The 26,328-nt window shown below is 41.1% G+C and overlaps 2 protein-coding genes across 4 annotated transcripts in view; both read right to left on the bottom strand.

The window, feature by feature from the left end:
- The window catches only part of FNBP4 (formin binding protein 4), a 39,362-nt gene extending 22,075 nt beyond the window's left edge, over nt 1-17,287 (bottom strand). For 2 of the 3 annotated variants that reach the window (XM_036260230.1, XM_036260232.1), the window contains exons 1-11: nt 17,034-17,287; nt 15,384-15,476; nt 13,460-13,596; nt 12,448-12,634; nt 9,846-9,993; nt 9,611-9,731; nt 7,984-8,322; nt 6,386-6,596; nt 2,734-2,858; nt 1,447-1,551; nt 84-217 (exon numbers count right to left, since the gene is read on the bottom strand). In XM_036260230.1, the coding sequence (XP_036116123.1) occupies nt 84-217; nt 1,447-1,551; nt 2,734-2,858; nt 6,386-6,596; nt 7,984-8,322; nt 9,611-9,731; nt 9,846-9,993; nt 12,448-12,634; nt 13,460-13,596; nt 15,384-15,476; nt 17,034-17,253 (1,820 nt within the window). In that variant the 5' untranslated portion in view covers nt 17,254-17,287. The remainder of the gene's footprint in view (nt 1-83; nt 218-1,446; nt 1,552-2,733; nt 2,859-6,385; nt 6,597-7,983; nt 8,323-9,610; nt 9,732-9,845; nt 9,994-12,447; nt 12,635-13,459; nt 13,597-15,383; nt 15,477-17,033) is intronic. The other variant, XM_036260231.1, reaches the window with a different exon arrangement.
- A 6,124-nt stretch (nt 17,288-23,411) lies between these two features.
- Nucleotides 23,412-26,328, bottom strand: part of NUP160 (nucleoporin 160) — a 46,979-nt gene continuing 44,062 nt past the window's right edge. Inside the window, exons 35-36 of the mRNA XM_036260229.1 lie at nt 25,015-25,119; nt 23,412-24,500 (exon numbers count right to left, since the gene is read on the bottom strand). Coding sequence (XP_036116122.1) covers nt 24,411-24,500; nt 25,015-25,119 — 195 coding nt within the window. The 3' untranslated portion in view covers nt 23,412-24,410. The remainder of the gene's footprint in view (nt 24,501-25,014; nt 25,120-26,328) is intronic.

Here is a 26,328-nt window from a genome sequence, read left to right on the forward strand (position 1 = left end):
TGTCATGTTGTCAGGTGGTGGTGATCACAAATCATGTCTGAGATGTCAAAGGTGAAAGGTGAAAAGGGGAGAAGAGTGCGTACCTGTCCCAGTGGCAGGACCAGCCTTTAGGAGTGGCGTTAATTTCATACTGTTTTAGTTGTTCTGCTGCATCCTGAAGTTTTCGTTTAAGGTAGTTTCCATTAAGAGCCCCTTCCCGCCAGTCTGCAATCCGAGTCTAGAAATCAACAAACAGCAGTACATTTTAAAGACTTATTATTATGTCAGAAGGTAGAGTAAGAAGGACATAAGTCTTCTAGTCCGTAACTGTATTACTATACTGTGGCAAAAAATCCCATCTTAATTTCATAAAAAATCTTGTTTGCTCTGCAGAGGCCTGAAAAATGAGACTGGACCCCAGTAAATTTTTACATTGCCAACTCTCTAGTACCTGTGAAAATGAGTAGCAGTTTTGGTTTTGCCTTTCAGACTGTATTAAAATTGGCTGCCCAGTAATTTTGGGCACACAGTTCATTCAGTTCAGCAATGTTACTAACCAGCAGTTCAGGTTTAGTTCTTAGGGAAATCAATCAGCTTCCTATAGAAGTTCATTACCTAATTTCACCCTACCATTTTGTATAGTATGCAGGTTACAAACAGGCCTGAGAACTCTTCTTTTTTTATTAAACTAAACATTTTCCCACCATGATCTGAGGATATTCTTCCACTGCTTTTTCGATAGAATGAAAGGGAGAGGGGACGGAGGAGAGAGAGGGGGAAAAAGGGAGGGAGGGAGAGGGGAAGAGAAGGGGGGTAGAGGGAGAGGGAGGGAAAGAGGTGAGGGAGGGAGATGGGGAGAGGGAGAGAAAGGGAGGGGGGGAAGGGAGAGAGAGAAAAACATCAATGTGAAAGAGACACATCCACTGGCAGGTTCCAGCATGACCCCAACCAGGGCCTGGGATTGAATCCACAACCCAGGTACGTGCCCTCGACTGGGAATTGAACCTGTAATGTTTCCGTCTGCAGATCAACACTCTAACTGCTGAAAAACTGGCCAGTGCTGAGAAATTTTCTTTTTAAATAGATTTCGGATGATTTAACATTTACACAATAATTTCAACCTTATATGGCCTCATTTGATCACTATGAGAAGATATTAAAAAGAAATCTGAATTAAAATATATACCTTTTAAGTTGTAAACATGAAATGTTATTAACCAACGTTACCCCAATACATTATATAAAATATATATGCCTACTGAAGGTAGTAAGCATTAAGTATCACCAAACTCTCAGCATTTACTTTATATTTTGCTTTGGCTAATACATAGTTTTATCTCCTGGGTTAAGGGTTAAAATATGCATCCAAGTTAAACATTCAAATTCAGGATTAAAACATAAACAAGACAGATTCTTCACAACAACATTTTATTTAGTCACTGACTATATAAAAAATGACTAAATTACCTCAGTCTGTAAGAGCAGCAAATGAAAGTTGGAGATGGACTGTCTATTAATGCCTAAAAATTCAAATTTGCTCATCAGGGTATTTGCTAGTTCTCCAATCTGAAACTGTAATGCAAGAAAGAAAAAAAAGTTAAAATAAAAAAAGAATCAGCAATACTTTCTGTATTAAGTAAAACCTTGCATTTATTGTTATAGGTATTAAAAGTGGGTCTGCCTAGCCCCACCCCTCCACCACTCCTCCCATTTCTTTCACTCTCCATTCCTTCCCCTGACTCCTGACCTGGTTTGCCTCCTCCTCCAAGCCCTCACCTCCTCCCCCCTTTCCATTCACTCTTCCCCTTCCCCCAACCACCTGACTCCCCCTTTCCCCCTAGTCTCCTTACCCCCACCCAATTCTTTCTCCCTCCCCATCCTGCCTCTAGTCAGTCTTTCTCCCTCCCAACCCTCCCGCCTCCTTTTTCATCCCTCCCCGCCTATCCTTTCCCTCCCCCATTCCAAAAAGAATTAAAAAAAGTGGGTCTGCCTATAAATTATATAGCCTTTCTCAAGTAGCTACATATAGTTATATAGAAGATAAAATTCTAATTTACAGTAAAGTAATTCACATCAAGTGATGAATAGTGACAGAAGATTTAGAAAAATTAAATGTGTATCTACTCTAACATGGAATTGAAGAGATGAAAACAAATCCTAAATGATGTAACTCCCAATACTGTTCAAACTACCATTTATCCATTACTGTGTAAACTAGCTACATACTGAACAAAATTAATTCTCCCAGTCCCTTCTACATGGCTATACACTAGTTAGTAACTGAATAAACTATTTCATGTCAAAAGAATGTGCTAACTGGTTTTCCCAACAGAAAACCCCTAAATAGCCACATACTTATACATAGCCCAATTCTTCTCATATCAGAAATAAAAATGAAATTGGAAACAAACTTGCCTTTGTGTAAGGACATGTAGGTTCATGTAAAAATTAAATTTATGACTTTTAAGTCTCTTTAGTACTTCTAAACTAAAGTTGCTGCTATTTGATAAGCTACTGCTTTCTAAAAGTCTTATTGTAAGAAAGTAATTATTTGGAATTTATTGTTAGATAATTTCCCTACATAAAGTCAGCCTTAAATTCCTTATTTTAGCCATAAATATGACCTTTTCATTTAACCAAGTAAATGATTTATATTTTGAAGTAGTAAAAATGACTTTTACTACTAAGGGAAAGCAATTTAATGGTTAACCAATTTAAAAATATTTGTCAAATTGCATTAATATGTATACATACTTTTATGTCCTGTTCTTCTTCTACTTTAGGTGCTGTTTGTACCTTCATCTTCTCTGAAGATTCTTCTACTTCCATCTCTTTGTCTGAATTCTCATCTATTTTTTCTGAAATTTCAGCACCAATTGCTGCCCAAAACAACAAAAAAACCATAAAATCAAATCAAAGGGACCAATACTAATAGAGCCCCATAAATGTTCTCTTACCCCTGTAGCAGAGACCTGAAAAAGGTTTCTAGTTATCTGCTGCCCATGTTTCTTACTTGTTAAAGAAGCCCCAGTGACCTACCAACCTCTTGTCTTTATAAAGCCAAAAAACTTTATCCTGTATTTTTTTTCCTTTATTGATTTTAGACAGAGAGAGGAAGTGAGAGGGAGAGAGACAGAAACATTGATGAGAGAGAACATCGATTGGCCACCTCCTGCATGCACCCCCCTGGGGATCTGGGCATGAGTCCTGACCAGGAATTGAATGGGTGACCTCTTGGTGCATGAGTCAACGCTCAACCAATGAGCCACACCAGTCAAACTTTATCCTTTATAATCACCTTTCTTAAAATAAGCCTACGAATTAAATTTATTTTGTTTTACATTACTCTGTAGTTTCTGCTTTCTCCTTCTCTGTTATTAATCTTTTCTAATCTTCTCTTCCAGAACACTATGGCTTCGATTACTTCTAAACGCTAGATATCAAATTAAGAATATGAGTATAAGGATTCTTTATCAAGTAAGTTTTGAGAAAAAGGCTCTCAAAATCAAGGCAGCATTTTAAACTACCTAATAACTTCTTTTTTGAACTGGTGAAGACCTGTAGCCTATCTGTATTGGACCAACCTACTCTTCTGGTTGGCACTGATGTTAGTAGTGGGGATCTCCAAAAGAGAACAGGTTTACTACTAACTGGAATGGAGTAAAAGAAAAGAACTCCAGCTGGTAGCTCAGTTGGTTAGAGCATTGTCTCAATACAACAAGGTTGTGGGTTGGATCCTCTGGATCAGGGGACACACAAGAAGCAACCAATGAATGCATAAATGAGTGGAACAACAAAGTGATTCTCTCTCTCTCCAATCAATTTTTTTTTTAAATCCTCACCTGAGGACTTTTTTGCATCTATCTTCAGACAGAGTATGCGGGACACACACACACACACACACACACACACACGGGGACAGAGAAACATGGATGTGAGAGAGACACACAAAGTGGCTGCTACCTACACGACCCCAACCAGCCAGAGACAAACTGCAACTGAGGCACATGCCCTTAGCAGGAACCGAACCCGGGACTCCCCGGTCTGCAGACTGATGCTCTAACTGCTGAGCCAAACTGGCCATGGCTCCAATCAATTTTTTAAAAATTTAGGCCTGGCCAGTGTGGCTCTGTTGGTTGGAGCATCATCCTGTTCACGGAAAGGTAGCTGGTTTGATTCCCGGTTAGGAAACATACCCAGGTTGTAGGGGTCAATCCCAGGTTGGGGAGCATACGGAGGCAACTGATCAATGTTTTTCTCTCACATCAATGTTTCTCTCTCTCCACTCCATTCTCTAAAAATCAATAAAAAACATATACTCTGGTTAGGCTTGCTTTTTTTTTTTGGTTTTGGTTAGGCTTGCTTTTGGTTAGGAAGAAGGATATTTCTTCCATTCATTTTTAGAGAGTGGAAGGGGGAGTGGGAAAGGGAGAAGAGAGAGAGAGAGACACACACACAGAAAAACATGGATGTGAGAGCAACACATCAACTGGTTACCTCCCACACACTCTCTGACCGTGGCCAGGGATCGAACCTGCAACCAAGGTACTCGCACTTGACGGGAATCAAACCTGTGACCCTTCAGTGCACTGGCTGATGCTCTAACCACTGAACCATGTCAGCCAGAGATGCAGCATTATTTTGAAAAGTAAAACATTGGCTCTAGACAGTTTGGCTCTGTAGTTAAGACCATCAGCCCATGGACCTTCTGGTCAAGGGCAAGTACTTCAGCTGCAGTTTGATCCCAGGCCTGGTCAGGGTTGGTGGGAGGCAACCAATTGATGTGTCTCTCTCACATTGATGTTTCTCTCTCTCTCCCATTCTATCCGAAGATAAGTAGAAAAGTATCCTCAGGTGAGGATTCAACTTTTTTAAAAAGTAAAACATTAGCCCTGGCCAGTCTGGCTCAGTGGTTAGAGCACTGGCCTGCGGTCCAGAGAGACCCAGGTTCGGTTCCTGCTAAGGGCACATACCTCGGCTGCATGCAGTTTGTCCCCAGCCCTGGTTGGGTCGTGTGGGAGGCAGCCACTCGATGTGTCCCTTTCAAGTCGATGTTTCTTTCTCTCTCTCTTCCTCTCTCTCCTTCCCACTCTATCTGAACAAAAAATGAAAACATGTCCTTGGGTGAGGGTAAAAAAAAAAAAAGTAAAACATTAAACAATTTAAATGTCCATCAGTGAGGAGTTAAATGAAGACATCCATACCATTCTGTGGTTAAAACTAAAAATTTCCAAGCCATGTTAAGTGAAAAAAATTACAATGCCTAATGATCTATATGGCTAACCTCATCTAAATGGTAAAATGTACATATGTATATGTACACATAACTTCCAATGTAAAAGGTCTAGAATATATGTAGATAAAGGAGGAAAAAAATTGTATCTTAGGGGTGCAGACAGAATAGCAAAAAGATGAAGGAGGGCTTTTAGAATTCTACTTCACATTCTTCTATATTGTTGATTGAAAAAAAAAATTCAAACAAAGATGCCTGCATTTATTACCTCTGTTTGTTTGTTTGTTGCTTTTTTAACCATGACCTATAATGTATTTTCTGCTAGGTATACTCAATTAAGGTTTGGCATTCAAACCTTATTATTTTATTAACTTTCCACTACAAAATTAGGGCCAAACAGATAAATACATTAGTTCTGATAACAGATTGAAAGAAATGCAGAATCTCTTATTCATTACTGTGAATAAAGACAACTTGAGTCTGCACGACAGGATCAAACTATCTACACAGCCAACCAGAGGCCGGGAAACTTGTACAGAGAACAGAGATGGGACTGGGCTTGCCAGAAGTAGTCTTTGCTCACCCTGCTTACTAATAGAAAACAGTGAGCTAAGTAAGGAGAGCCTGTGGTCTTATACAGATCAAGAATATTGTTTCAAGAAAGTAAAAAACTGGAGGCGGAAGGTAGGTGTCAATCTTGTTTTTCTGTTTTTGAGCAAGAAGTAACCCCCAACGAGTAGTGAATACATAACTGAATAGATACCATCCTTTCAGAATCTTCCTCTTCCCCTAAGATGTGGACAGGACCTAGCCGGTATAGCGCAGTGGTTGAATGACGACCCATGCACCAAGAGGTCTTCAGTTCGATTCCTGGTCAGGGCATGTGCCCAGGCTGTGGGCCTGATCCTCAGTGAGGGGCATGCAAGAGGCAGCCAACTGATGTTCTCTCTCGTCAATGTTTCTATCTCTCTCTCCCTCTCCTTTCCTCTCTCTCTCTAAAATCAATAAAGAATAAAAAAAGATGTGGACAAGGAAAGGAGAAGTGAAAAAAAGCTTCCTTCCCAGCATTTCTTAAAAGGGTCAAGTGCTATCTCCCTTTTTTGCTGAAGAGGAAACAAATAAAGGGAAATGAAGGAATTCCCCTCTAAAAGCTTAATGTAAAGCACAAATTACCAGTTTCTCCATTTTCTGGAGTCTCTCGTCCAGTTTTGCTAGAACTCCGGCTGGTAGATTCTGGACTGGTAGCTCGAACAAACATCTTCCATTTCCCTTTTTTAGACATAAGTCTACGCATTCCATCTTGAGATGCTGGCTGGCTGATATCAGAACAGGGACTAGACCCTGAAACACTACCATCTCCTTCCTCCAAGGCTCGCAGCTCTGCCTACAAGGAACATGAAAATAAAGTTAGAATGTCATGAACTGTTCGTTAACATGTAAATGTCTGTGAGTAACAAGATGATAGCCAGCCATGTGTTCTCCAGATTTAAATGCGTTGAGGACGAGAAGCATTTCCTAATATATCTTTCCATGAAAGCAGAATGTGTTTCATATTCAACTGTTAATAAATGTTGATTCATAATTACAGTCAACAAATATCAATTTGAAGGAGATAGGCTCTAGAGACCCACTAACAAACAAAATTTCCAATGTGTACACAACAAAGCATATGATTTTGCTTCACTCAAGGCATTAAACTGTTCTAAGAAAATCAGGGCAGAAAACAGGTAAAAATCAACTTCTCAATCAGGAAAGTTTCCAGTGGACCATCTTTGTAAAAGGTGGTGCTCCCCCCGCTTTTAAAGAAAGGCACATGAGCCCTGGGCCAGTGTGGCTCAGTAGTCAGAGAGCAGTAGTCAGAGACCCACACACTGAAGGGTCACGGAATCGAGTCCTGGTCAACGGCACGTACCTGGGTTGCAAGTTCAATCCCTGGCCCTGGTCAGGGAACATATGGATGGGAGACAACCAATCGATGTCTCTCTCTCACATCAATGTTTCTCTGTCCCATATCCCTTCCACTCTCTCTGAAAATCAATGGAAAAAAATATCCTCGGGTGAGGATTAACAAAAACAAAACAAAAAAAGCACACGAAACCTGGCTGATGTGGCTCAGTGATTGAGCGTTGACCCATGCACCAAGAGGTCGCTGGTTTGATTTCTGGTCAGGGCACATGCCCAGGTTGTAGGCCTGATCCCCAGTGGGGGGTGGGAGCATACAGGAGGAGGTCAATCAATGTTCTCTCTCATTGATGTTTCTCTCTCTCTCTCTCTCTCTCTCTCCCCCCTCCTCACTCTTCCTCTCTCCCTAAAATCAATAAAGAAAAGCTATTTTATTTTTTTTAAAAAAGCACATTAAATTATGGGTTCTCATAATTTTTCTGTTCTTACAAAGTCCATTTAACTATCAAAACAATGCCATGGCTGATTTGTACTTTAATTGTTGGATTAAAAAACCAAGTTATTACAAGAATTTACAATGCTTATTTGTTAAGAAGCTAAATAAAATATATTTTACTCACTGTAACTATCTTTAAATCAGAACAATGTCAGTCAGTATTGGTTGTCAACTACCAAAAAAGCATCATCAGGGACCAAAAGAACTACAATTCCATAGTTCAAGTTTTTATGCATAAGCTTAAACATATCTAGATGAAAGGATAAGAAAGACAAAATCCTAGTAATTGTGCTGGAAATTGAGCCCAATGACCCCAGAGTATGATAGTACTGAGGGAAGAGAATGCACTTTAACTAAAATTTCAAAAACTTACTTTTTTCCTTTCCAAAACTAGCTCCAGTTCAAGGGTATCTTGTTCTTCTTCCTCCTCACTTTCTCCAGATTGAACAACACTGCAAAGATCCTCCTGAGAAGGGTCTTCCATATTGTCTAATATAGTTTCCTGTGGCTTTACTATCGTTGCTGCTTCTTCTGTTGCACTCATTTCTTTCACTTCTGAAACTGGATCTACTTCTTTACAAATTACTTTCCTTCTCCATCTCTCTTCTTCCTCTTTTATCCCCTCAGGCAATAAAGGAGCAAGCAGTGCTGCTGCCACCCCTTTCTTCTCTTCCTCACTATTTGAGAGTGCTTGGATTCCTTCATTTACTTCCTATAAAGAATAAAAATAATCTCACTTAATTTTCAAAAAATTTCATCTGAATATAAATGTTTATGTAAAAAAGACTATTTTTTCGGTCATTTAATATTCTTAAAAACCAAATCACAACAGCCGGCAGGTTTGGCTCAGTGGTTGAGCATCGACCAATGCACCAAGAGGGTGCCCATTTGATTCCCGGTCAGGGCACATGCCCAGGTTATGTGCCAGATCCCCAGTGAGGGGCATGCAGGAGGCAGCCAATCGATGTTCTCTCTCATCGATGTTTCTATTTCTCTCTCCCTCTCTAACATCAATAACAACAACAACAAAAAAGAAATGGAGGTGTCCATTAATAAACGAATCAAGATGCAGTATACAGCCCTGGCCGGTTTGGCTCAGCGGTTAGAGCGTCCGCCTGCGGTCCAGAGAGACCCGGGTTCGGTTCCCGCTAAGGGCATGTACCTCGGTTGCAGTTTGTCCCCGGCCCTGGTTGGTTGTGCGGGTGGCAACCACTCGATGTGTCCCTTTCACATCGATGTTTCCCTCTCTCTCTCTTCCTCTCTCTCCCTCCCACTCTGTCTGTACAAAAAATGGGAAAATGTCCTCGGATGAGGATTAAAAAAAAAAAAAAAAAGATGCAGTATACAGTGGAATATTATTCAGCCATAAAAATGAAGAGAATTTTGTCATTTGTGACAACACAGACAGCTAAGTGAAATAAATCAAATAAAGACAAATTCTATATGATTTCACTTATGTGAAATTTTAAAAAATTAATTAAAACAAAAAAAATCAAAACAGAAACCACCCTGGCTGGTTTTGTTCAGTGGTTGGAGCGTCGGCCTGCAGACCAGAGTGTCCCGGGTTCAGTTCCCACTAGGGGCACATACCAAAAAACCCAGAAACCAATTCACAAAGGGGTGGGGGTGGGGGTGGGGGTGGGGGTGTGGAAGGTGAAAAAGAATAAGAGGTACAAACTTCAAATACAAAATAAAACTATTCTGAAGTGGAGAAGGGGATCTGAAGCCCTGGCTACTTGCCTGCTCCCACATCCATTACAATAACTCAAGGAGCCCCTATGACACCCTAAAGCTCCAAAAGAACTACTGCACTTGTATAACTGCTATAAATGACATATAATAAACAGAACATATTAAGTTGAACTTTAAGAAATAGAAAAAAATCCTATTTCACATCTGTGTTGTAAAATATTAACAGAAAGCTTCTATATCTGTGCCAAAGTAACATTCAAATTCTTTAGATTTGAAAATATGCAAATGAGGTAAGTTGTAACACTGACCTTTTTAACTTCTCGCTTGGCTAAGACTGGTCCACTTTTACTACTGGAAACAGAAATATTTTTTTCCTTATTATACATGTCTGTATTTACCACAAAACTAGCTTCAGAACCTGTTACAGAACTTAAAAAAAAAAAAGGAAAGAAAACTTAGTAAGAAAAGAAAGCAAACGTTATCACTAAAAGATAAAGACTCTAATTTCCTTCTAGGTAATTTCTTTTTCAAGTCTATTCCTACCTGGGCTGGTAATGTTGTAATCCCTGTACTTGGGTGGCAAGATACTGGGGTAACTCCCATGTCACTTCATTTGTTTGTGTGTTCCAATAATAATAGCATCCTGTGTTCTCATCCCAGACTTCTTGCCAATCTCCCATTTCAATTTCAACTAAAAGAAAATAAAACAAATTTTAAGAAGCCCAAATTTCTTCACAATTCTGATCCTATAAACCAAGACAATTCTAAAGCCACAACAATCTAATACAGGGTTTCTCAACCTTAACAATGTTGACATTTGGACAGGTTATTTCTCTGTTGGAGGGGGGCAGTCCTGTATGTAGTGTGTAGCAGCATCCTGTTGTGACAACCAAAATTGTCTCGAAACACTGTCAAATGTCCCCTGGTGGGCAACTCCCCACCCCATCATCTTTGTACACATTTAAATTTTTTTTTCTCTGTTGATTTGAGAGAGAGAGAGAGAGAGAGAAACATCAATGAGAAAGAACATCAATTGGCCGTCTCCTGCGTGGCCCCTAATGGGGATTTGGCCCACAACATGGGCATGTGCCCTGACTGGAAATCGAACTGGCAACCTCTTGGTGCATGGGTCGACACACAACCACTAAGCCGCTCCGGCCAGGTCTTCGCACACATTCATTCATTCATTCATTTATTTATTTTCCTCACCCGAGGACATTCTTCCATTTTTTGTTCAGGTAGAGTGGGAGGGAGAGAGAGGAACAGAGAGAGAGAGAGAGAAACATTGACGTGAAAGGAACACACCGAGTGGCTGCCACCTGCACAACCGACCAGGGCCGGGGACAAACTGCAACCGAGGTACGCGCCCTTATCGGGAACAGAACCCGGGTCTCTCAGACCGCAGGCCGACGCTCTAACCGCTGAGCCAAACCGGCCAAGGCTATTTATTTATTTTTTATCCTCACCCAATAACATTTTTGCATTTATTTTCTTCAGACAGAGCAGGAGAAAGAGAGGGAGGAAGAGAGAGAGAAACTTCGATGTGAGACACATTGAGTGGTTGCCACTCACACAACCCCAACTGGGGAAAGGGACAAACTGCAACTGAAGAACGTGCCCCTAGCAGGAAGTGAACCCAGGACTCCCCAGTCCGTGGGTCAACGCTCTAACCACTGAGCAAAACTGGCCAGGGCTCTTTGCACACATTTTAAAAAAGCAGTTAGGCCCTGGACAGTTTGGTTCAATGAATAAGAGTGTCAGCCTAGCCCTGGCCGGTTTGGCTCAGTGGTTAGAGCATCAGTCTGTGGACCAGAGATACCCGGGTTTGGTCCCCGCTAAGGGCACGTACATCAGTTGCAGTTTGTCCTCGGCCCCGGTTGGAATCGTGTGGGTGGCAACCACTCAATGTGTCTCTCTCACATTGATGTTTCTCTCTCTTCCTCCTGCTCTATCTGAAGATAAATGCAAAACAAAAAAAAAGTCAGCCTATGGACCCATAAGTCTTGGGTTTGATGCCAGTCAAGGGCACACACCTCGGTTGCGGTTTGTACCTGGCCCTGGTTGGGTCCTATGGGAGGCAGCCAATTGATGTCTCACTCTCTTTCTCTCCCCTTCCCTCCCTTCCTCCCTCCTACTCTATCTGATGATAAATAGAAAAATATCCTTGCCCGGCCATTGTGGCTCAGTGGTTGAACGTTGACCCACGCACCAAGAGGTCACTGGTTTGATTCCTGGTAGGGCACATGCCTGGGTTGTGGACCCGATCCCAAGCAGGGGGCATGCAGAAGGCAGCCAATCGATGTTCCCTCTCACTGATGTTTCTCTCCCCCCCTCACTCTCTAATCAATAAAGGGAAGAATTTTTTTAACAAAAATACTGTATATTGCCCTGGCTCAGCGGTTAGAGTATCAGCCTGCGGTCCAGAGAGACCCGGGTTCAGTTCCTGCTAAGGGCATGTCCTTGGTTGCAGTTTGTCCCCGGCCCTAGTTGGGTCATGTGGGTGGCAACCACTCGATATGTCCCTTTCACGTTGATGTTTCTCCCCCTCTCTCTCCTTCCCACTCTATCTGAACAAAATATTGAAAAATGTCCTCGGGTGAGGATTAAAAAAAAAAAAATACTGTATTTAAAAAGGCAGAATCAACCTGGCTGGTGTGGCTCAGTGGATGGAACACTGTCCTATGGACTGAGAAGTCCTGGTTCAACTACCAGTCGGGGCATATGCCTGGACTTCTGGCTCCACCCCCAGTAGGGGGTGTGCAGGAAGCAGCTGGTCGATGTTTCTCCCTTCCTCTCTCTCTTAAAAAAATTTTTTATAAAAATATACTTAAAAAGTAATTAAAAAAAAAACAAAAAACCCTCCCCTCCCATATTTTAAAAAGGCAGAATCCTGCCCTGACCAGTTTGTCTCAGCAGTTAGAGCTTAGATCAGCCCATGGACCGAAGGGTCTGGAGTTAGATTCCCAGTCAAGGGCACGTACCTGGGTTGCAGGTTTGATCCCTGCCCCGGTCAGGGTCACGAAGGAGGAAACCAATCAATGTTTCTCTCTCTCTCCCTTCCACTCTATCTGAAAGTCAATAGAAAAATATCCTCGGGTGAGGATTTAAAAATACATACATACATACATAAAAAGATCAAGTTTACCTCCTGCCAGTGAACACTGAGTGTCATACTGCCACCCTGATGTTTGGGTTGGGTCTGTTCCATTCGAAGTAGTGGAAGAAAGGGCAGATGCTGCTGATTCCTTTGGCTCTGGGCGAGGTGGAGTTGGAGGTGGAGCAGAAGCTCCTATAGGAGCTGCAGGCTGAGGAGCTGTTATTGCATCAATCTCCTTTAAAAAGAAAACCAGCAAGAAATGCATTATTTATATCAAACTCAGAAAATAGCAATCACTTTTTAAGAAAATCCTACATGCTCAGTTCTTAGCTTCTCAAATAAAAACCCCATCTTCTAATCACACAAGTTTCCCAAACCTTTCTGTTCTCTATTTTTTTTTATTTTTTATACAATCTTAACAAAAAGATGGAGAGAGATGGGAAGGAACTAGGGAAGAGAGATAAAGAAGAAGAAGGAAGAGGAAGACACAGATTGAAGTAGGCTAACCAACTGAGATCTAAGTCCCAAAGTGGCTTCAATAACTTAAAAATCCAAACAAGCCCTGGCCGGTTTGGCTCAGCGGTTGAAGTGTCAGGAGTCACAGGTTCAATTCTGGTCAAGGGCATGTACTTCGGTTGCAGTTCGTCCCTGACCCTGGTTGGGTCATGAGAGAGGCAACCAATCGATGTGCCTCTATCACATCAATGTTTCTCTCTCTCTCTTTCCCTCCCTCCCACTCTATCTGATGATAAATATAAAAAAATATATCCTTGGGTGAGGAATAAAAATAAAATCCAAGCAAGCCCTGGACAGGGTTGGTCAGTGGTTAGAGCATTGGCCCTTGCACGGAAGGGTTGCAGGTTCAATGAACAGTCCCAGTCAGGGTGTGAAAGGGAGGCAACCAACTGATGTGTCTCTCTCTTATCAATGTTTCTCTCTCTCTCTCTTTCCCCTCCCTTCCTTCCTCTTTCTGTCTTTAAAAAAAAGAAAGAACATCCTTGGGTGAGGATTCACCAAAAAACAACAACAACCCCCCCCCCCCAACAAAAGCACCACTAACCGCTAAGAAGTTGGCCAATGTACTATCAATATCAGTTGACTGGTTTCCATTCGCCTCTTTAGATTGTGCTGGTTTTTCTGAAACATCATTCTCTTCGTCATCACTATCAGCATATGCACCAAGTAAGCATAAACCTCCTAGAAATAAAAAAGTAAATAACATTAGTAATCATGATGCTAATAAGTCCTCAGCAGTATACAAGAAAAAAAATCACAGTATGGCCCGGCCGGTGTGTCTCAGTGGTTGAGTGTTGACCCCATGCACTGAGAGGTCTCTGGTTTGATTCCCATTTGGGGCACACATCCAGGTTGTGGGCCAAATCCCCAGCGAGAGGTGTGCAGGAGGTGGCCAATAGATGTTCCCTCTCATTAATGTTTCTGTCTCTCTCCCTTTCTCTCTAAAAATCAATAAAGGAAAAAAAAATGTTAAAAAAAAACGTTAAAAAACCACAATATGGTTGTTTAACTAAACTACATTTAGTTTACTTACAGATTGGAACAAACCTCAAAATAAGCCATCAATTAACTACCAGGGAGGTATAAATTACATTATGCATAGCTACATGACACCCTACTCCAAATATGTGCTCATTCAACCTTAAACTCTCCCTGTGAAAACAGCATATAGTATATTGTGATTTCAGCATTTGTTGATTTATGTATCCATCTCAAACAAGTAAACCAATTAGGTTTACTAGATGAAACAAAGAGATTTTCAAAATTAAAAACAAATTTTTTTCCCCTCGAACAAAACAGAATTCACACTCAACCAAATGAGCCCCGCGGGCCAGGGCCATAGTCAACTCTTGAGTATCTAATCTATTACAGAAAGCCCCACAAATAACGAAAACTTGTTTTCCTTTGGTTTTTGTTGGACAAACTTTTTCCTATGCATTATACCAACTGGTAGGTTAAGAATTGAGTAAATTGGTATATTATTACCTTGTAGAATAATGATAGATAGAATGAAAGCATTTCTGTTCACAAGGATATAAAGGCCTTAGGTGCTAACATAGCAAACAAGGACATTTCTCCTAGGAACCCTGATATTCTACCTTATATGATTCTTAGAAGACTCAAATAACATATGTAGTTTACAAAAGCAAAATGGTATTTTCTAGTTTGGAAATTTCTCTCACAACTAAGTTTTCTAACCCATACCAGGTTCTTTTGTTTTACAGTGACAAATGAGAAGAGGAGGGAACAAGCATGTATTATTTCAAGTGTCATATAAAAGTACACCCAACTTAAAAGAATACAGTTAATATGATTACAGAATATTTAGTATTAAAACATTTTAATATTTCAAGATACACACACACATAGATATATACACATATACATATACAAAACTAACACTTTGGCACTTGCTTTGTGGTCAAACGTTATAATAAAAATTGTTCAATATAATCATCAAAATAATTTAGAGCTGTTTTAAGATTCATTTTACAGGCGAATGAGGTCCTGAGGTCTTAGAATGAATGTTGAAGTGAAGAGTTGAACCCAAATTTGTCTACAAAACCACAGTTGCAAATATTCTTTAATGCTCAAAGAATATTTAATAAGAGCAATTTTCAGCTCCACAAACATTTGCTAGGTAACAATCAAAGTAACGTGTTAGAAAAGAAATAGAAAAGACATCAATGGTGTTCCCTAAAGAACATGAAGCCAGGTGGGGAAGCCAGAAAACTCATTATAAAATGGCATTAGAAGAAAAAGTAGTGCAAAGTATTTTGGGTACAGATTAAACAGCAAAAATTTTACATTGATTAAAGTGTATCAATACCAACAAAGATTTAAAATTTCCATTTTTTTGGGAGTAATATAAATTAGCCAATACTGAAGCCGTCAACAAAACACTCTAAACAAATCCAATTTATCCTAATGAAAGATATCATAAAAAACATGTAAAAAAAAATCTATACCTGTTGCTTTAACAGCTGTGGGTCTGGTGGTCATGATTGGTTTTGGAGGATTCTGAACAACTCTGGGAACCTCCACCACCACTTCCTGTTCATCTGGATTTAGAAAATGAACAAAAGAAAACTACAGTCAGACAATAGACCAGCGAAAACACTACAGGTGACAAAAAACAATCTTCAATTTGACCTTTTAAGTCCAGATTTCATCTTTTTAAAAACAGTGTACATACAATAGCTAAGATCTGGAAACAGCCCAAATGTCCATCAGTAGACGAATGGATAAAAAAGCTGTGGTACATATACACAATGGAGTACTATGCAGCTGTAAGTAAGAAAAGAAATATCTCTTATCCTTTGAGACGACATGGAGGGACCTGGTAAATGTCATCCTAAGCGAAACAAGCCAAACAGAGAAAGACAAGTATCATATGATCTCACTTATTTGTAGAATATAATGAACATTAACAGTCTGAACAACAGGGTAGTCCCAGAGATGTGGAAGTAGGGTACAGACTGATAATCCCCAGAAGAGGAGTTGGGGGGGAAATAAACCACAGAACTTTTATGCATGTATGCACGTCCAATGGACATGGACAACAAAGCTGGGGACAGGGCAGGGAGGGAGAGGGAGGAGGGTGTCAATGGGGGAAAAAGAAGAAACATCTGTAACAAAAATTAATTAATTAATTAATTAAAAAAACAAAAACAAAAACGGTGTACAGTTGATTTCTGACCCAAATAACTGGGCGATAAACAAGCAGAGCTGGAATCTTCTGTCTACTGTCTACTGACTTTAGCATTAAGAATCTGAACATTATAAATAAAAATTACATCTGAAATAATTACACACACACAATAAATGTTCTCTAGGCTACCATAAAGCCTTTGCAGCAAGCGCAGCCATAGCATTTTCTTTCCCATGAGCTATCAAAGGTGACTTTTTTTTAGCACCTGAAGCGATCCCAGCTTCTCCTGTCTGGTTCCTGGATGAACGTTGTTGTTGTTTTTTTTTAATTCAATAACAGTTTACATTCAATATTACTCTGTATTAGTTTCAGGTGTACAGCATAGTGGTTAAACAATTATATTAGTTATTCTGAATCTAAGTACCAGTCCGGAGAGAAACACACAAGTACTTGGGAACCCCAAAGCCTCACCTCTTCAGAAATTTTTGGGATACCTGCCAATTTGGGGGTTACGGAAGTTTTGGCTGACAAAATGAAAAGGGCTTGCTCACTTCTAAAGGGTCTCTAGCCATCTCAACAAGAACGAAGGGAAAAGCAGATGACGTGTAGAAAAGGCCAGGTTCCACGGTCGCCAACCAACCTTGGACGCGGAAACTCATACTCTCACATCTACCCCATAAATTAACCAAAACCGAGAGCGGACGTTGACGAGGTTCAGGGTGCCGGCCAACCTCTGCACCAGAGATGGCGCCTCTGGGACCCGCGCGCGCGGCTCCGCGGCCTCTTCCGTCGCCTTGGGGCCCACAGCCGTCCTCCCTGCAGGCCCCACGCAGCAGGCCTCGGACGCGGACGCCGCCCGCCCGGGTTTCTCTTCCTCCCAGGGCCCTGCCCGGGGAGCTAGGCCGCAAGCCCCGAGCTAGAGTTTCGGACGCCCCAGGTAGGGGCTGGGGCCCCTCGCGCACCCTACCTTCTGAAGGCGAGTCTTCCGGAGCTCCAGCGGCAGTCACCGCGGTCGTCGTTGTCGTCGGCGCCGCGGGGGCTGGCTGGCTAGGCGTCGCCGCCGTTGAGTCTGGTTCGGTGTCGGGTTCCGGCTCCGGGTCCCGGCCCGGCGTGCTACTCCGGGGACCCGGCGGAGAGAGCTGCAGGATAGGCCTACGGCCGGGTACCACCCGGGACTTCTTCCCCATCGCGAGCCCAAGCGCGAGCAGCGAGCGTCAGGAAGCCGAGAAGGGCGGTGCTCGGCGCGGCGCGGCGCGGCGCAGCGTAATCAATATTCATACCCCGCGACACCGCCTCCTGCGAGGATCTGCTTTTAACGGCGGAGCGCGCGTCCGCGCAAGCGCTTGGGCCTTGTGCGTTCTTCTGGCTCCTCCCCCTCAGGGGAAAGGGCGGGCTTTACCCACAGAGCAAGGAGATTGGCTATTTTGACTTATTGAAGGAGCCGGTAGCTAATGGAAAGGGAAAAAAGAGTGAGTCAAGCCAATAGTGCAGAAGGGCCTGAGTTTATAATTATTTCCCCAGCACCTCCGGCTCCACCCAAGCGTCTTTTGCGGAGTCTTTTCTTTTCCTTCTTGTCCTCCATATTGTGCCTGTTTTCTGCTTACTGTTCGTTATTGTCTGCCCTCTGGGAAGGTCTTATGCTTTCTGGCCTTTCCCCAAGTTACTATTCTTCCTGATTATTGTGATTATAACATTGAACAGTAAATACAGTAGTGAGTCATTTTTGCTTTTGTAAATTGTTTTCTTAGAGCACAAAGATGATGTATTGCTTATCAACTGGAAAAAAAAATCACTAGAAAATATACTGCTGCAAGGTAAAAGGCTAATTTATTGCGGTGAGATACAGGAGTCTTCCCAGTCTGGCCCACTGGTAGCCCCAACTTGCTTTGTGTATTTTCCTTTGCACTCTCCCCTCTCCTGTCCGGTGTACCCTCCCACCCCCTTTCTGGAGCCCACTACTTGGAACATCACCTTCAATCCTTCACGCTATTTGTAATAACTGTTGCAGCACGTGGGGAAATTTTTTAAATTCCTCTAGACCCAGTGCAGGCTTTACCTCTCTCAACCTTATATCTCAATGCTGAGCCCCTCCCCAGCACTTGTTTATTTATACTGTTAATATTCTTTACCACTTTAAACAGCTTAAGAGGGAATCAGAAATACAGTGGTATTTTTGTATCCCTGACTGCTCAGTTCTTACTAAGCATACTAATAATATCTAACATTTATCCAGCACTTTATATGTATCAGGAACTGTCTAAGCACTTTGCATGTAGAATTGCATCTTTTAAAACTTCTTCCTCTTTTATTTTTACTTTATTTTTGTTAATCCTCACCCAAGGATATTTTCCCAGTGATTTTCAGATAGAGAGGAAGGGAGGGAGGATGGGGGAGAAATGCAGTTTTTGAATGGTTGTAGTGCATGAATATACAAACTTGAAATAAGTAGGAAGAGTTCTTTTCTTTTCTTGCCTATGGGAAGAATATCTGGATAGAGTGTCCTAACTTTAGACTCCCAAGATTCCTGAAAAATTAAAACAGCTAGAAGCAGGGGAAAATGTGCTGTTTTGAAGCTATTAGCAATTTCCTGAGGAGTGAGGCATTGAAATGTGATAGTTATGCATAAGAGTTCTGAAGGCAACATCTGGATTCAAAACTCAGCTCCAGCACCTTCCAGATATGGTTTCTTGGACATGTTTCTTTAACATCCCTAAATTTGTTTCTGCAACTATAAAATATTTTAGTACCAGTATCCATAGAGTAGACCATAGTTTTAAGCTCTTTGCATTATACCAGGAACAAAATAAGCAATCATTACTTGATAGCTATTATGACTATTTATTACTATTATTCCTACTTTAAAAAAAATATTTTTTCATTGGTTTTTAGAGAGGAAGGGGAAGAGAGAGAAACATCAATGTGAGAGTGAAACATGGATCCACTGTCTCCTGCATGCCCCCTACAGGGAATTGAGCCTGCAAACCAGCATGTGCCTGTGCAGGGAATTGAACCCATACCTTTTATTATTCTATTTTTTCCTTTATTGTTTTGAGAGAGAGGAAGTGAGAGGGAGAGAGAGAGAGAGAGAAACGTCAATGAGAGAGACATCGATTGGCCGCTTCCTGCATGCCCCCCACTGGGGTTCAGGCCCACAATCTGGGCATGTGTCCTGACCGGGAATCGAACCGGTGACCTCTTGGTGCATGGATTGATACTTAACCACTAAGCCACACCGGCTGGATGAACCCACAATCTTTTGGTGCACAGGATGAGGCCCAACCAACTGAACCACACTGGTCAGGGTTATTACTACTTTTGTTTACACAAGAATCCAGATGCTATTATAAAACCAGCTGTAACTAAGTGGTGATTATGAGTTAAGTCACAATGCATAGAAATGTGAAAGGCTCTTCTCCTTGGGGGAAACTTAAATTTCTGGAGGTGACTGTTGATGTCTATAACCAGGGTTCTCAACCCTGGCTGTTCATAGAACCACCTGGAGAACATTAAAACAATATAAGAATCTGAATCAGTTGTATTGGGAGTTGGAATATATATATATATATATATATTTTAAAGCTTTACGTTTATTTTAATGCTTAGCCAGGGTTGACAAACTGGCTTTAGCAGGAGACATGTTTTACTCTTGTTGGCCTCACAGAAGGTGTTAAGGATTTGGACCAGGGGTAGGAAAATTAGGGCTAAATTAGGGCTACATTTTACAGGGTGTACAGAAGAACAAAGAATGTATGCCAGAGACATCTGTAGATTACAAAGACCAAACTATTTATTATTTGGTTCTTTAAAACCAAATCTGTGTTTCGATTTGGAGTGAGTAAACATGGTCAGAGTCAGTCCCTTTGAAGGAAAGTCAGGTCAAATCCTTGATTGCCAGAGACCTAAGTACCTCTGGATTTACTGAGGGTTTTTTGGTTGTGATAATGTTATTCCAGTAAAACCAAACCATCAGGGCTGCACTGGCTAGTGTGGCTCAGTTGGTTGGAGTGTCGTTCTATACACCAAAAGGTTGTGTGGGTTTAATTTCCAGTCAAGACACATACCTAAGTTGTGGGTTTGGTCCCTGGTTGGGGTATGTACAAGATGCAACCAGTAAATGATGTTTCTCTTCCTCTCTCTGAAAAAAAAAAAAAAAAAAAAAAGGAAGGTAGAGTAGAATCTAGGAGAACGAACTAACTAGACCAAAATGTGGAGTGGAAAACACTCGTATTTGCCAAATTACCAGGGCTGACATTTGACAAGTGAAACTTGGGGAGAACAATCATTTGAATAAACATGTACTTTTATTTTATTTATTAAAAAAATGTATTATAGCCCTGGCCGGTTTGGCTCAGCGGTTAGAGCGTCGGCCTGCGGTCCCAAGAGACCCGGGTTCGGTTCCCGCTAAGGGCATGATACCTCGGTTGCAGTTTGTCCCCGGCCCTGGTTGGTTGTGTGGGTGGCGGCCACTCGATGTGTCCCTTTCACATCGATGTTTCTCTCTCTCTCTCTCCCTCCCGCTCTACCTGAACAACAACAACAACAAAAATGTATTATATTTATTTTATCCTCACCTGAGGATATGTTTGACTTCTAGAGAGAGAAGAAGGTGGGGGGTGGGGTGGGGAGAGAAACAGATGTGCATCAATCAGTTGCCTACTGTATGTGACCCAGAGGGTGATTAAACCTGAAATCTAGGTATATGTCCTGACCAGGAATCAAACTAGCAACCGTTTGGTGTACAGGACGATGCTCCGGCCAACTGAGCAACCTGGCCAGGGCTCAATATGTATTTTGTAATTTATTTAGTTATAATCATATTTGGTGGGTGATGTCTTTACTCCGTATTTGATGTTAATTTCAAAAGCCGACCTTCCTGAATCCATCTGAAAGCTCTGGCTTTTGGAATTTCACTAAGAGGTTACCTGCAGAGGACTGTTCACAGAAATCCCAGCTTCAGTAGGGTAGAATGAAATTTTATGTGTGTTGATTTATCTAAATTTAGTCACATTAATTTTTTCTTACCCTCAACTGATTATACTTTGAGCAATTCAATTCTGCCGATAACCCCTGGAAGTTAGCAAATCAGACTCCACAGGTTTAAGGGCTCAGTCCCCCAATATTCTATCATTTAGGAAATTCCAAGAGTGTTTGAAGTTCTGTGCCAGGAATTAGGGCAAGGATCCATACTGCATGTTCTCTATTATACCAATTATTTCACCTTGTGTGTTTTATGGGAGTTAATTTAAACCACGAAGCCTCATTTACTGGAAGAAATACTTACTTTTAGCCCATAGAGACTAGCATAGGTCCTTTGAACAATAAATTTACCTTTTGATGATGGAGTTCAGTGCAGACATGTAGAAAGGTATATTGTTGTGGCTTGGTGGTTAATAATAACTACATTATATTAAGGTCTCTCTTGAGAAAAAAAATTATACAGGATTATCTTTGTTTTTAGGTACACACTTGGAAAAAACAGATTAAAAGGAAACTTCAGAACTTTCTATAATTTATACTGTTCTACTAGAAAAATATGTAGTTTGAGGTAAATTGTTACCTAGAATGTGTTCACTGATACTTTTCATTTGCTAAATAAATCCCCCTTGCATTTACCTTCCCTAGAGAGAAATGTTGGTATCTGCCACACCAGAGCATATTGGGAACAAAGAGTGGCCAATAGCAGAATCTGTGGGGATGGGCAGTTGATGGTTTCCATAACAAGATGGTTCCACATCTTGTACCAGGTGTTTAAGCTTTTTTCTTTATCCGTTAAGTGCTCAGTGAAGTTTTAGGAAACAACACAGCCTGGACATTGGGAGGGAATCAGAATGGGGAGCCAGCAGTGAACTGGTTAACTGAGCCCAGAGGCTTGCAAGTTGTTTTACAAAGAGGGTTGGCAGAGGTGACAATATATATCACCAAGATGGCTTTGTGGAATATATAAGCTTTCTTGGAAGATCTCAAAAATCAGTGATAAAATTGGTAAGAATGGCCAAATTCTATTAACAGAAATACCTAATTTTATTGTCATAGCTGGTTAAGATAGGGCTTATTAGTTACATTTTGTTATTTAACTATGAAGTTTTCCTCTAAGAGTCAGGCCTTTATTTTTATTTTTGTTTTCCTCACTTGAGGACATTTTTACATTTATCTTCAGATAGAGCAGGAGGGAGAGAGAGAAACATCGATGAGAGACACATCAACCGGTTGCCACCCACGGGGTCAGGGACAAATAGCAACCAAGGTACGTGCCCTTAGCGGGAACCGAACTCGGGAATCTCCAGACCACGGGCCAACGCTCTAACTGCTGAGCCAAACTGGCCAGGGCGTCAGACCTTTATTTAATTGTAGTTAAGGACTAAAAAAGGAAGGAGCCCAAATTTTAATAGTACTTCATAGTCAGAAAAATCTGAGTGGGAAAAAACAAGAAATAATGAAGCTATTATTAAAATATCACATGGTCCAGTCCAGCCGGTGTGGTTCAGTGGTTGAGCCACAAAGAGGTCGCTGGTTGGAATCCCAGTCAGGGCACATGCCCAAGTTGTGGGCCAAATCCCCAGTGGCCCAGTGGGGGTGTGTGCAGGAGGAGACCAATCGATGTTTTCTCTCATCAGTGTTTCTCTCTCTCTCTCCCTCTCCCCTCCTCTCTAAAAACCAATAAAGAAAAAAATAAAATGGTCCAGAAAAAAAAAAAAAGCAGACCCAAAGAGGTGAGAAAAGTGGAAAAATGTGGGCACCTTCTATACTGGTTGAGAATCAAAGTAAAGAAAGTGGAAGAAAATGGACAGAAGAGCTGGGTTGGCTCCATTATGGGTTCTGTGTCTTGAACTAGAATAATGAGGACAGGAAAAGCTGGTCAGTGTGTTATGCACTGCCACCATGGCAACCACTGCTTTGATCAGCAATGCAAATGGATAGGTTTCTTCAGCAGCACCGGTCTCCAGCTACTTGTCCTTTAGAAATGGCAACAACTGGGTTTTGATATTTTCCAGACTGTGGGTTATGATCCATTGGTCACTCAGGAAAATAGTAAGAGGATACATATTTTGTGAAACCTTTCTTTTCTTTTGGTTATAAATGTGTATATAGGTCAAAACGTATTTCTTTTCTTTTTTTGGTATGTGCCCCTAGCGGGAACTGAACCCGGGACTCTCTGGTCTGCAGGCTGATGCTCCAACTGCTGAGCAAAACTGGCCAGGGCCAAAATGTATTTCTTGCTGTAGTTGGAAGCCACAGGTTTATAGTGCTGGGAGGATAAGGGCTCTCCCAGTCCCTAATTGCATCAAACGCTTCATAGTCATCATGGCAGAATTACAGTAAAAAAAGAATCATACACCGCAATGTTTACCCATAACAGCACCACAGGGAAACTCACTTGTTATTTAAAATATATAATGTAAATATGGTGATGACAGTATAAAAATTAAAGGCTTAAGAACAACTCAGGAAAGGTCAAAAGGCATACAAGCAAATAGTATACAGATTGTTTATACAGAATAAAATGCAAGATTTTTCATTTTCCTCAAATTTATGGGCATGAATGCTTTTGAATCTGACCAGGAAAGTTTATATTTTGGTCCAATACATTATTAGACTAACTGTATGATTAAGTCCGGCTTGATTATCATAAATCATAGAAGTTAATAGAATTTACTTTGAAAATCTATTACTTATATAGATGATGAATTTCTAATTTTTTCTTAGCTAAGAGTATTCAACTTTAGCCTCAGAATCAGATTCAAAATAAGATGTCTTCTTTGACAGCTGGTCTTTTTTTTAGGCTTAATCTAGGCAAATTATTTAATACTTTATTGAAGGTCATAGAAAAACTCCACAATAAATAATGAAAAGAGTACGTAAAATCATTAGCCTCTGTTTGCAATACAGAAAATACATCATGTCAGTTCTGGACCAAAATAATTCCATTGAAATACAAACAAAACAAAACAAAACAAAAATGAAAGGATTTACAGTGATTGCTTTTGGTGGTCAGCTACAACAAACCAACAACCATCACCCATCTTGGAAAGTGAAGGTGGGTTTTAATTTGCAGATAAAGAATGTCTTCGGTAGTTTAAAAAAATATAAACTCTAAAAAAGCTTGTGAATCATATACAAAAGCAGCTGTTGGAGACCAAGGATGAAACCAGAAATTGTGTTAGCACCGCCAGCAAGTGCAGGTCCTGTGACTCCTCTGCCCTCCCCTCTTGTGCAGAATGTAGACTCGAATGTTGTACACCATTTACAGGTATAAAAATCAGCCTAGAGTACAGAGTTCCTGTAGGGTAAAGTATTAAGCCCTAAGAGGCACCAAGCGGATACAAAGGCTAGGCAACCATCTGGATCACAAGTTCCTACGATATAATAAATCCCGTGTTGCCTTATCAACTTTTTGCTGGTAGTCCTCCAATTTGTCAAGTATTTTCTGGGACAGCTGTAGGAGAAAAGAAGGAAACCATTTTATAATATATCAAGGACTCCAAAAGACAGAAGTTATTAGTCACTTTGACTTCACCAAGTAGACTACCCCCTATTGAAGATGTTAGCCACTCTGCTTCATTTAATCAATGTCCAGTTTAGAAGTCTGCTTTATGACTCTACTGATAAACTGGACTTCCGCTATATATAATTCTCCAGTCTTGTTTGCCTAATGAATTTTCTAAATATGTAGATTATCATATATTTCAGGGTTTTTCTTCAAAACGTATAAATCTTTCGCCTTTTACTAAATATGTAGATTACACCAGGATCTTCAATAAATGCATTACCCAGCTCTCTTCCCAGAACCTGACAGGCCACATCTGATTTAACCATTATATGAAGGGATTGGGACAGCATGTTAAGGGCAATACATGGCTTCTGCCCTCCCCTACTCCTTGAGAACTGGAGAGCCAGCTGTCAAGGGTAACTGCTGGTGCAGGGGCGTACAGAGAAAAGGACTGACTTACTGCAATGTTGTGACTGTTGGCACTATTTTCTCCCAGCACTTGGAGAAGCTGATCAATGGAAGAATATGGGAGCCACACCATTGGAGCTGTCGCAGACAATGGAAACTGAAAGGAAAAATATCATTCATTCATTCATTCATTCATGTACATGCCCCTAGTGGGAACCGAACTCAGGACTCTCTGGTCTGCAGGTCAACGCTCCAACTACTGAGCCAAACCGGCCAGGGCAAAATATCTATTATTTAAAGAAAGTCAGAAAAGTGGACCATTTTTCTGGGTAGTTATTTTCACAGGCCTTGATGACATAAAATGCTTTATTTATTTTCACAATAAGAAATTGTGTGTATGCATGTGTGCGCGCACACACACACAAATTTGGAACTCTCCCTTTCTCTCTTCAACTAGGGAACTTGTCCTTTTCTCAATTAAATCAAATACATTTTTAAATTCATGTCATCTCTTATCTTTTTTTTCTTTATTGATTTTAGAGAGAGAGGAAAGAAGAGGGAGAGAGAGAGAGAGAAACATCTATGAGAGAGAACATCAAATGGCCACCTCCTGCATGCCCCTAGTGGGGATTTGGCCCACAACATGGCATGTGCCCTGACCAGGAATTGAACTAGCAACCTCTTTGTGCATGGGTCAACGCTCAACCAACTGAGCCACACACACTGGGCTCATCTCTTATCTTAAAGGAGCCCTTGCCCTGGCCGGTTTGGCTCAGGGGTTAGAGCGTTGGCCTGTGGACCGGAGAGTCTGGGGTTCGGTTCCCGCTAAGGGCACGTACCTCAGTTCCAGTTTGTCCCTGGCTCTGGTTGGGGTCGTGTGGGTGGAAACCAGTTAACGTGTCTCTCTCACATCGATGTTTCTCTCCCCTGCCCCCCTCCTGCTGTATCTGAAGATAAATGCAAAAATGTCCTTGGGTGAGGATTTAAAAAAAAAAAAAAAAGAATAAAGGTGCCCTTAAGTTTAAACACTCAACAAAACTTCTCTTAATTTTCAAGGAATGATACTATTTCCAGTCTGAAATTTAGATTCAAATTATCTGGAAAAATAAGATTTGGAAAAGGAAAGCTTAACTTTCAAAGTTCTGAATACTTTCCTGAGAGTTTAGGAGCTTGGCTCTATAGTTAACTAGACTTGGATTTTTTTTTTTTTTTAAACTGACGGGAATATCACAGCTGGGCCTCCTCCAAAAGAGGGCTCTCCAGCCATGGCTTGTCTGACATTTTTATTTTATTTTACTTATTTTTTATCCTTACCCAAGGACATTTTTGCATTTATCTTCAGACAAAGCGGGAGGGAGAAAGGGAG

The sequence above is a fragment of the Molossus molossus genome, unplaced genomic scaffold (assembly GCF_014108415.1).
Source record: "Molossus molossus isolate mMolMol1 unplaced genomic scaffold, mMolMol1.p scaffold_m16_p_13, whole genome shotgun sequence".
NCBI classification, from domain to species: domain Eukaryota; kingdom Metazoa; phylum Chordata; class Mammalia; order Chiroptera; family Molossidae; genus Molossus; species Molossus molossus.